This window comes from Blennius ocellaris (assembly GCF_963422515.1).
Source record: "Blennius ocellaris genome assembly, chromosome: 17".
Lineage (NCBI taxonomy): Eukaryota > Metazoa > Chordata > Actinopteri > Blenniiformes > Blenniidae > Blennius > Blennius ocellaris.
In genome coordinates this window covers 5,077,495-5,089,585 of record NC_137666.1, presented here as the reverse complement: position 1 = coordinate 5,089,585, position 12,091 = coordinate 5,077,495, and the positions used below count along the sequence as shown (strand labels likewise).

The window sequence follows — 12,091 nt, the reverse complement described above, 5'->3', positions numbered from 1 at the left end:
GGCCGGCTTGCCACGGCCTCGAAAAGACCCCCACATCCATTGTCATGCACATCACAAACTGGCTGAAGAATCACACACCATCAGCCTGATGGCGCCCAGCCTTCCCGGCTGAACATAACGTTGACAATAAAAAAAAAAAAAGAGAAAGAAATCAGGTCCCAGCACCACGGCTCTGGGCTGAGAGATAAAAACAAAAATCACAGCGAGATACCTGAAAAACTGACATCAGCAATTAAATCAAGCGCTCCTAATGTGGCTCCCCGGGGGACACTGCGCAACAGCCCAGCTCCGGATGCGCCGAGAGTGACTTTGCTTTGTGCGACTTTCCATCGGATGATTGGAAAGTGCTGCGTTGATACAGCAGCATGTTGTGACATATTTCCCCCGCTCTAATTTTCTTACCAGATGAAAGGCTTGGGAGATTTCCCAGCTGGTTTGTGCATTCGTTTAAACAGCGACACGTGAAACAGTACAAGCTGTATTAAAAAGAAGTGGAGCTGAGAATAATGAGCGGGTGTTTCGGGGGGGGGGGGGGAGGGAATACAAAAGAGCTGATGTGGATTAAAAGAAAGCGTGAGTACAACAGCTTGATAGAAGAAATACCAGTCTTGGTGATAAGGGCCAAAGTTCTCATTTCAAGATTACATTGAAAGAAACTCAAACACAACCTGATTCAATTAAATCCCCACTTCATTAAAACACTTATATTGATATTTATCTAATTTCATTTCAGAAAAAATGTTGCTTTGACATGGAAATGGCAGAAATGTTGAAAATGATGTTGTTCTCAGACCACCAGAGGGCACTGATGTTTAGAGGCCGCCGTTATTGTTCATCTTCTCGCACATGTGCAGAAGACCTATTTACCACGGCCGTGGTGCGCATGCGCATGTTTCAGAAAAGTTGTGTTTCCCCCCCCCCGTTTCCACGCTTTTGTGACGTTCCATCCTTGAAGCTGTTTTCGAAAAGTTGCGTTTTCGGTGGCTCTGAGCACTATTGCCGTGTGAACGGATACCCAAAGAGCAATGAAAGTTTATTGGTTTCACTTGAAAATGTTGTGTTGTAACAGGAATTAATTCCTGCCTCAGAAAATGTGAAAATAATCGGCTATGTGAAATGATCTTATTCCTTAAAGAAATATCTATTTCCGAGCCGGATATTTTTGAAAAAACAAACAAAAAAACCCCCTCTAATCTCCTGTTCACCTCTACAGTACACACATATAAGGTGTCTCAAACAACAACATAATCCAAATACAAAACGCCTAAACCCAAATTTACAACTGACACATACATATACCTATCTGTTTAACAATAACTAAAAAAAACCCATCCAAAATACATTTTTGAATTAAATGTATACAGTAAACTTTAAATGAAAAGCATTCCTTTGTATCAAACTGAATTGAATTGATAATTAAATGTATTCTAGAATACGCAACCCGAACAACGATAAGATTAAAAGAATATTTATTATTTTCTTAATCACTGTGTGGATAAACAGTAAACCTGAGTTGCAGCGAGTTTGAAAAGTGATCAGGACAAAAACTCTAAACCCTCTTTGCTTCTGTTCGCTGCTGCAGTTTAGCGCTGCGCTGACACAATCCGTCAGGTTTAGACACACTACAACCTGTAATGATGCTGAAAGTTTTCACATGTGCAAAAAAAACCCTTTAGATCCTGTCGTCAAGCAGTGACAGTCAGCACTTCACCCATTACGATGTCAGATCGGATCATTCTTGTGCTGCTGACTAATGGCCAAAGTGCATACTTACAAGAAAAAAAAAAAAAAAAAATCCTCACCCTAAGTCCTAATCTAGGCAGAACCTGGTCGACAGGTCCAGTTTGCTATTTTGCGTTTTTTCTTTTAAAGCTGGAAATGTACCTGTAAATATCTCGAGCCATCCCGAAATCTCCGATCTTGGCGACACGACCGGGTCCTTTGCACGTCAGGAGGCAGTTGCGTGCAGCGATGTCCCTGAAAGGAGAGAAAAACCTTGGCATTAACTGCTTTTCGTATGCAATGACCAAGGAAGAGCGTAACAAGTCGTCTCTTGCGGTAACACGTCTCCTGCCTCATCTTTTCTGTGGTTAAACAAAGCATACATTTGCATCTATAGGAGGGTTTCACGAGTGAGACACCTACAGATGATCCCTTGTTGGATCTGAAGTTCAGCACAACTACCAAGTTGCCCCAAGGCAACCTGGCAAGTGTATAGTTCCTTAAAGTGTCTTTATAACTCTGCCCACATGGAGGATCCAGAGAAAAAGACTGAAATATTCCACTGTGTGTACGGCTGAATGGGCTTAAAGGAGGAAAGAAAAAAAATTCATATTTGCACTGTACTGTTTCGGTTCTGCTTTGAGCAAGAAAGTACAGTAGTTCACGCAGCATGCGGGGAAGAGGGGGGAAATCAGCCCACACACTGTGTATTCTGCTCAAAAGTCATCCAATTTCATGTGGAGAAATGACGTAGCGACTGACACTGTTCCTCGTCGAGATGAAAGAAACGCGCGACGAGGGATGATAAATAGCCAGAACTGAGCGTCGGAGTAACATCATGTGACACCGTGCTTGACTATGGAGACAAACTTGCACCGTTTGAATGTTTTGGACCCCACAGTCTGATTAACTCCCATAAGAATTGACACAATGAGGTTAAAGTAACAGTTCAGCCTGATTTCAACTGAAGGCTTTTGAAGATGGGGGGGGGGGGGGGGTATCACTGTGCATGTCTCTCGGATGGAAGCAAAGAAAAAATGTTGTGAAGTGGTGAAAAGAGGTCAAAACCGTCTGAGTGAGGGGGTTGATATATTTTTAGGTGAACATTCTGGCTCAAGTATGAGTGGTCATTCCATCCACTTCCTGTTGATTACCTCTTAGTTCAATGACCGTCTGTCAAACTGTTTAGAAAAACAATAGATTCTTGTTTGGCTCTGAATTGACTTGGCAGACAGTCGATTTCCTCTGTTTTGTTGCCATTCGATGGTCTTTTCTGAGTCAAATTGACGGGTGACTTCTGTTTCGAGTCGCTGCTCGTTGCTGATATTAAGTGAATTTCTAATTTCAACATGTCACTCGGTGTCTGTAGAGTTATTGTCAGAGTCCCATCCTCTCTGTCAAGATCATAATGTCCAGATCCATCGTGCGTTTGACCCTGACCGCCACAGCCAAACCTCGCTACCAATAATCCAGCAGGAGATGAACTGAGTTAAACGCTTTCCTAAAATTGATCTTTCCCTCAATACGGAGACCGGCTACACCGGCATCACTGAAGACTATTCAACACCCTCGGGTCTGAGACATCCATTTGTTTTCCATTTCCTTTTAAAAAAGATCTATTTTTTTTTTTTTTTTTTTTTTTACTTTGCTCGACTCAAATTTAGTCTGGAGCAGTTTATTGAGTTTCAGTCAACAGAGCTATTAACCAGGCTATTTCCTTGACCGTGTCATTACAACATGAAATTTTCTCTTCAGCATTAAGCAGCGAGACAATCAGTCCGTTTAGGATCAACAGATACTTTCGGTCGCTTTGCAAGCGGCTGTGGTTTGATCAAAATGAAATTCGATCTGATGAGCATGGGGAGGTTTGCGAGCGCACAAATACTTTATTGTGAAATAAGCTTGCTGGCCTTTTTGTTTCAAATGGCCTGGAGGTTTTCATGGAAATCATCTGCTTTTGCTCAAGGGCGGTCCTTGAAACTCCGCAGTAGCTGTCGCAAACCATCAGCCGAAGGTTTAAGGAAAAAGGAAAAAAAAAAACCCCACATTGTAGCACGATAATGAAAAAGCTGTGGAACGTTATCATTTGGCCCTACACTGTCGACCTTATTTACAGTAAATTCTAACTGTGGCTTAAAGAGCCATTTCCCCGCCGCAGTCGGACAACAGTCTGTGCTATCAGTACATTTTAACGCCGACAGTTGCATTAAAACTACACAACTCCTCAGCACATCGTTGCTCTTCAGGTTAGCTCCAGTTGATGCTCCAAGTGCAAAGCTTGTTGTAAAATCGAATAATGACCCACTGACTCTAAAATGGGTAAATACCACCATTTGGAAGCTCACAAAAAGCAGCAGAATGCCGTTTCTCAGACAGGCCCTGACCCCCTGATTTCACCTCCTGGACCCCAGTGATCTCTAAGAAAAGGGCTGCACTCTCTGCACACTCAACCGGGTATAAATACACCTTTCATGACATTGAAATATATCTCAAGGACAGTGTTGGGGTGAATTTTAATGCAGCCTCGAAGGCGGTAACATGTCAGGTCGTGTAGAAGATCACAAGCCTCCGGAGAAGAGTCAGCCATTAGGTGGATTGATGGAGCTTTACTGTGTTACAAGGTTTAATAGGTCTGCTTTTGTCACGGGATGATTCCTGGGAAATCATAAAGACAGGAGACAGATGAATCCACTTCCACCTTTCTTGGTTTCAACACATCCTCACCATTCATCATGGACATCCTTTGATGGAGATGCTCGAGAGGCAGATTGAGAGAGACCACATGTGGAGGTCCGTGAGTGAACATAGAACGGAAACACTCTTGACTTGTACCTTGGATATACATCGACCGTAAAAAGGCAAGCCGGCTTCCCCATCTGGCTGCTCGGATACTAAACTCATCACTTGTCCTCTCTGCTATCGCAGAAAGCCAAAAGGCATGCAAAGTCCATATGTTCCGCTTGGACAGACGCAGTCGGATCGTAATCGTGAGGAGGCGTTCACTGATGAATGTGGGCATCACTGTTTGTCCAATGTGCATTTAATTTACACAAGTCCGCGGCGGCATGCGTCTCCGTATGCGCTGCACATTGTTCACACTTGGCTTGGTTTCGCGCGTTCAGGAAGGAGGACCGTAGAGAATATCACATTCTCACACATTGATGCAGATTGATTGTTTGCGCATATGAATGAAGAAGCAGCTGTTGGGATACCTGTGTATGAACTGGTTCTCCTCCAGGTACTGGCAGCCCTTTGCAATGTCTCTGGCTACATTGAGGAGGTCCACCATGGTCAGGCTGGACGGCTGCTCCTAAACAAAACCGAGAAGACAAAGGATGATGCTGTTGTTAAGAATAACATCTGATTTGGGGAAACAGATGGAATCAGCATGTGATATTTCTATCCTCCAGTGGATCCGGGATAATACACAAGTTCGAGCAGGAATAGACTCTTTAAGGAGAGCTATAATCTTGATTTTTTTTTTGTTGCTTGTTTTTATTTTACGGCAACGAGGCATCGCGAAGCATTGTCAAAACAATATGACAGTGTGAACTGGGCGCCTTCTATTGACGGACCAGAGAATTATCACCCGAATTTGTTGCTGCACTCGGCTTCACTGCCTACATAATAAAACAGTGAGGTTCATCTCTGAGCCGAGGCTGCCCAGCTACAGCTTTACGGCTCCGGTTCACCCTCACTGCTCTCATGGTGATACTTTGATTTTCTCAGTGAAGCCGCACAAAAACACACCGTAAAACTACAAGCTAAACAGAGGTTACTGCACATACATCTTTCGCGGGGGCGAAGGTCCACACGTATGTATTTACTCAAGTACATCAAACTTTAGAACTTGCGTTTATTGAGCCATTTTTTTTTTTTTTTTCGGCAAACTCAGAACTGTGTTGAATTGTGGGAACTCACTCCTGCACACAGGAGAGCATTTAGAGGCCAAAGACCAAAGACTCTTCAGTTTGAGGGTTCTAACACAAATAGTGTGTAACTGATGTGAACATAAGCAAGCCGGTCGCGTCACAGCTTGAAACACCAGACAAGGTTTTTCGCGGCGTGATGTGAAAGGTGCCTCACCAGCCGGGGCCTGGTCTCTCTCAGGAAGGTCTTGAGGTCTCCTCCGGTCATCAGCTCCAGCAGGATGAACCTGGGCATGGCCTGCAGGCTCACGCCGATGCAACGCACAATGTTCTGGTGGCTGAACTTGCTGCGGGGACGCAGCCACAGCAGAGAAAACGTGCGTCAGACAGTGAATGAGAACCAGGTGACAGACAGTGTAGGTGTTACCTGATAATTAGAGCCTCCATGAGGAAGTCCAACTCATCTTGCTCAGAGCACACCTCTGGAAGTGTCTGGTGTGAATAGACATCACATCTCAGTGCAATGAAGAGATTTAACACAGTTTTTCGTATCTTTGTACGGGTCCAATTAACTTTTATGTGACACTGAACATGAGGCGGTGAAATGAGCTGACACGGTATTTCTGCTGAAAAGCTGTACAGAACAATGCAAAGGCACATTACTATTTGCATTATTTCCCCACGTCTTCAGTAGCATTAGTTCATCAACCCAAAACCTGTTTTTATTTCCTTCAACTGGATCATCTCTTGATACCAGATAACGTCTTAATCTTCTTCAAAATTCCTCAGACTGATGAAGATATAATGAATGGATGTAGGAATAAGGATTAACAACAGTGCTACTTGTGTTGCAAGTAGAGTTTCTACTATAACTCTAGTGAATTAAAGCTGTTTTATAAATTCATCTGCAGCAGCTAAAACTAGAGAGCCCAATTGTAAAACTGAATAGTCCAATAAAGCTTGTGGACATAGAATCTATTTTTCAGCTGGTTGTGAGTTTTAGAGTTGCTGCACTACTTCCCCAGTGGCATACATGCTCCTACTCTTTCACAAAATAATACCATTTTTCATAAGACAGACCTGGCATAATAAATCACTGGGTAGGTAAAGAACACAATTTCTCTGTCCTGCACCAAACTCACATCACATATTCACTCGACGTCTAAACTTTAGGACTTTGGAAAAGGAAGTTTCACAGCTGGTCTGGACTCACCTTCACAGCCACTTGCAGTGGACTTGGTTCGCCCGGTATCCCGACAGCCAGACCTTCGTAGACTTCACCGAACGCACCGTGACCCAGGCCCCTGCAGACACAGAAACCGATCTATTATTAACCCGTGTGTCCATATTTCAACTCCCGAAGATGAAGCTTTTACACAAAACAGTCCGACCAGAGCACTGCTGTGATTTCCAAACTGATGACATCTGAAGCAAACAGCAATAAGACGTGTCCTGAAGACACCTCTGTCCGAGCAACGACCCCCACCGGGACGTGAAGCAGCCGTGGAGTAAATCAACCGGGGTGATTTGTTTTTAACAAGACAGCCGGGACTCTGCCGACTTTTCTGAATTAGCAGTTGTACAGCTTTTAATCCCAAAAAGACGAGCCATTGTCTCTCTGCGACATCCTCCGGTGGAAACTAAAGCACAGACGGATAAACTCTGACTCTGAATTATCGTTTTGATTTCCCCCACTTTTTGTAGTCGTTTCAGTTGATCCACTACTCGCAGAACTCCAGATGGGTTCAGCGAGTAATAAATGGAAAATATTCACGGTTCCAGGAGAAGAAGAAGAAGAAGAAAAAAAAGAACTTATCGCAAATTTTCGGAAGTTGAAATGATAAACTGGTGAACCATAAACACATGAAAGATACATTAAAAATTGAAAAGATCCCTGCAAAAATAATTTCCCAGCCGCTTGGACTCACGAACTGCGAAACTTCACACTTTAATATTTTAGGCTTTATTTCAGCTGCTCCGTCTCACACCATGCTGTATTTATGATTCCACTGTATCTGAAGTGGATTTTCAACACCATGATACAAAACTATAAGGCGGTCATTTACTGTGTGTGCTCAACTACTCTTATCCTTCTTTGTTTTTTAGCATTTCCACTTCTGGGAGCCCTATTGTCGAGATCCAGCAACTTATCACACACTCGGCACAAAGCGGCACCACAAAGCGCAGTGCAGCATTTTTTATTTGTATTTTCTTTCTTGCTAGATTCAGACGAACGCTGCTTTAATTTCTCTGTTATAAAACAAACGTGTCATGTCCGACTGTGGACCCACGGGCATGTTGGGTCCAGAAAGAGGTGTCAGGCATATTGATAGTCTACTGCTAATGACAGGCTATAAGGTCGAGGCCTATAACCATTATAGACTTATAAATAGGTGGCACAGCAAAATGCAGCGGACACATGATTAGTTACTTAACTATGCCATCAGGTCACGATGCATTGGCATTGAACTGCAGGTAATACTGTGTACATTTCTTCATTTCTGTCACACAGAAACAGTTATTTTGTTCCATAAATGTTTGGTGATTTACGCTCGACTCAGGTCACATTTACTCAGGTATTAAAAAAAAAAAAAAAGTGATAGATCTCTGCGTTTGGGCCTTGCATTTACACACAAACGCAGCTATGAGTCACCACAAAGAGTGATTCCTGAAAACTGCGGCCACAGTGGAGATTTGAAAAAACTATGTGCCTCTGTTTGCATCTAAAGGAGGCAGGTGGTGTCTTATATATATTGTAACTGTCAAGTCTCTGTGTCTGCATCTGCCCCCCCACCCCTGGACTATTCTGAAAATAAAATCTGCTTTGGGTCCACGCCCGTAGTAAACAAGTACAGCGAGATTTAAAAGTTAATTCCATCTGGGCATTACATAAAATCAATCAATTGAAAACACACGTTAAAACATTTTCATATATTCTTAGTAAATCTGCTAATGCAGCGAGGCATGTGCATGTTGTCCATCAACCAATAGCAAACTTGAACACCTATTTAAAGAAGAGGCCTTTAAAGCGCACAATTCAAATCCACTCACGCTTTCCCATTAGAAGATAATCTGAGCAAACATTTCAGAGGATGTATTTAATCTTTAAATTATTTCACTGCCTTTAACGAATGTGTACTTGGAGCTCAGAACATTGGTATTGCCAGGAAATGTCTCACTTCGTCCCACTTATACTGTCGATCCTCCTGTTGACTGATGGCACAAGTATTTGTCATTTGTCAAGTATTTGTCCGCCCTGTTTACGCGCCAATGTTGTCAAGTGGAAGCGGAAGATTTGTGTTACAGTTTGTGTGTCTGTTTACACGACAATGTGCTCAGAATCACCGATAACGTAACTAAAAAAAAAAAAAAATGCTGCTCCTTGCACAGGACACACTTTGTCACAGTAAATTGTTCAGCACCTGCACAAGAACGATTCATTCCTAACAATGAAAGTGGAGTGTGGTCTTCACTCTCCGATTTAACAAGGCTTTCTCCAATAAATGTACATTTACTGCACCATCACAATGATCACATGTGGAGAACGTTTATTTCTTACAACCAGTCGATACGAAGTGGGTGAACACGTCGAAGTACGACAGCTTAAAGGGGCTTCACGTAAAACACAGCTCCCACTAGTGGTCCTATCTGCTCACTACATCGTTTTCAGGGTTGTCTGTCATTTCCATGTAAACGGACAACGTTTTAATAATGTTGTTGTGTAAATGAAAAACGTTTCGAGAAAACAAAAAAGCAATGAGTCTTCACTTGACTCACTGTCACGTAAACAAACATTCTGGAAACAATCACATCAACAACGTCAACTGGACAAAATATGTTTCGGCTTCACTGGCTGACTGTACCTCAGGAATTGTGGCGATTCTTCGAAGCAAACAAATAGTGCTGGAGATACTTTCTTTCTCTTCTTCTTTTTAAAAAAAAACATGATTTACTAGTCTGACAAGCCACTTCATAGCCAAAAGAATCGATTCTTTTCAATGAGCCAAACCATAAGAACAGGCTCTCCAATATGAGCCACAATTCCTTTCACTAATTGGAAGCCACTCGTTCTTGTATACACTCAGTATAAAAGAAAACCATGCTTTGATTTCAGTGGTGGTTTGAGTTGCTCATTACCTCAATGGATTTCTGGTACTTCAAAAGAGCGATCCACCTACAAGGGCGTGTTGAATTCATGGTTTTGTGCATTGTCTGTCGTCCTGTATTATTTTTCACTCACCGTCTTTTCTTATCGCAGGATTTTTTACTTCCTGCCTTTGTGTTCTCCTTTATTGTCTGATTGCAGACACTCAGTCCTGATGTGTATCACTTGTGTCGACTTGTCATGTGAAGAGAACCGTGTGCTGTGAGTAAATCGGCGCCCGAAATTCCTTGTCAACCGTGTTTTATTTTTGGGACTTTCACACCCGCTTTCTCTCTTTTTGCTCTCGTCTTTCCTGTTTGTACTTTCTCCTGTTTATATATTTAATCATTGTCCCATCCGACCCACCTCCAGTTTCAGTACAATAAACTCCACCTCTGACACAATGCCATATACGCACCTCATTTTAAAACCAACACCACCACGAGTGCAGCATTGGACACCAGTGGAAAGACTGTTTGTCTCTGGTTCTCCTACCTGGTGAGGGAGATGTTTCGCCGGGGCACTTCCTTCAGGTCGTTGACGGAGGCCGTCTTTCCAGCGAAGCAGTAGTTGGGGTTGTAGTCTGTCATGATGGTGGAGGCTCGCAGCTTGCTGAGCTTGCAGTCTGGGCTCTGCAGCTCCAGCTGAATGGACTGCAGCTCGGTGTGTTTACGCCTGTACACTGGCGAGACGAAAATTAAAGCAGAGTTTCAACCCACTGCAGAGATCCGCCACAGTTTGAAAAGCACAAACAAAACCTTGAACCCATCTTCTTGTTGAAAATGATTCCTGGCAGTGAAAGCACAGAAAAGTGGAAAGCCTTTTTCAAAGTTATTATTTCTCCAAAGACCGTAAACCTGTACAACAGCAATTGTGATCAAATGCAATCTCTTTGTGTGTGTGTGAGATATTGATCCCTTTATGTAATGCCAGATTTGTCTTTGTGAAATATGAAAGAATTTGGCCCGCAACATGTGAAGTCCATACATGTCAAATTACACAAACATCCAAAAAAGAGCCACACTTTTTCCCCTTCAATATCGCAAATGGAGCGGATGAAGAACAGCAAACAGTGTGTAAACATGAACTTTTCTCTCTCCCCCTCTCTATTTCACACCCACACGCTGAACCTCTCGCTGAAAAGTGCCGGAAGCCTCGACCGGGCCCGTGAGCATATTAGTCGCAAGGAGAATTATTTGTGTTTGTTTGGATTTGTGTGTGTCCGCGCATTGCAAGTTTTTTTTTTTCATTTACCGAGTCTTGTCTAATGTACGAGTGCTGTCGGCTAACGGCTTAGCAGCCATCCATCAATAGCGCCTCTCATTCATCAGAGAGGTCATCAGAGAGGTCATCCCAACACCTCTAGTGCCAGAGTGTGAAAATGTGTGGAAGAGGAGGCGGAGATGGCTCAATGAGTGCGTGTGTCTGGCTGCGATCGCCTGAAAGCTGGGAGTCTTGGTGGTTTGACGCACTTTCTGTTCGGACAATGGCCTGCTGAAGGCTGTCTGAGAGGGCAAGGCACAGGAGGAAAGTGTGTGGGAGTGCGTGCACGATGGGTTGTGTATGTATCGTTTTTATTCACATGCTTTACATCAAAAATGTTATCATGACAACATCAGATATTTTACTATTAACAAGCCCCTTTATATGCATTCTATATGATATAATGCATTGGTTGTCAAGTACAAAGCATATATTTTGCCAATTATTATTATTATTATTTTTGTAAACAACATGCATAAATGCCTGCAAACATAGGGGGCCTATTTTAGTGCAAAGTGCAGGGACATTTGCTATTTTTAATGGTGGATGATCTCAGCACAAGTGTAATCAATGATATTAATGGGATGATGTCCGATAAACCAATCAGGTAATCGTGTTCTGGTCACTTGCTGGCCTCATCTTTGTCCACAACAATAAATTAAAGCAAGAACCATGATGAAGGTCAGAGCTGGGAAAGTCCTCTGAGGAACAAATAAACATTCTGTGTGATGTCTAAGCCGTTTATCACAGAGGAAATAAAACATGATCATGCGCCATCAGGCTCTGACTCACCCTGTACTCTAATTCATGATAATGTCACCTCCACATGTGTAGCATGGCTGCTAAATCACCCGATTTCACCTCCTTTTTGGACCTACACACCATGAGTACAACCCAATTTGCTATTTAAACAATGTAGGTCCAAGATGAGAAAATGAAAATTAGGATTTGAGCTGGGGAAAGGCTTGAACCTGATGAGTAAAAGGGAGTAAATGAATGTAATAAATATTAAAGACTCAGGGCCAGCCATAGCTGCAGTACTAATTTGTTCTATAATTTATTTTCTTGTGTTTTGATTGAGTTGTTTTGTATG

The 12,091-nt window shown here is 42.8% G+C and overlaps 1 protein-coding gene across 1 annotated transcript in view; it reads right to left on the bottom strand.

The window, feature by feature from the left end:
* The window catches only part of alk (ALK receptor tyrosine kinase), a gene marked incomplete at both ends in the record, with an annotated part of 437,915 nt that overhangs the window by 7,592 nt on the left and 418,232 nt on the right, over positions 1–12,091 (bottom strand). The window contains 6 exons of the mRNA XM_080512279.1: positions 1,885–1,977; positions 4,935–5,032; positions 5,809–5,938; positions 6,019–6,083; positions 6,805–6,895; positions 10,231–10,417. Of these exons, the coding sequence (XP_080368405.1) occupies positions 1,885–1,977; positions 4,935–5,032; positions 5,809–5,938; positions 6,019–6,083; positions 6,805–6,895; positions 10,231–10,417 (664 nt within the window). The remainder of the gene's footprint in view (positions 1–1,884; positions 1,978–4,934; positions 5,033–5,808; positions 5,939–6,018; positions 6,084–6,804; positions 6,896–10,230; positions 10,418–12,091) is intronic.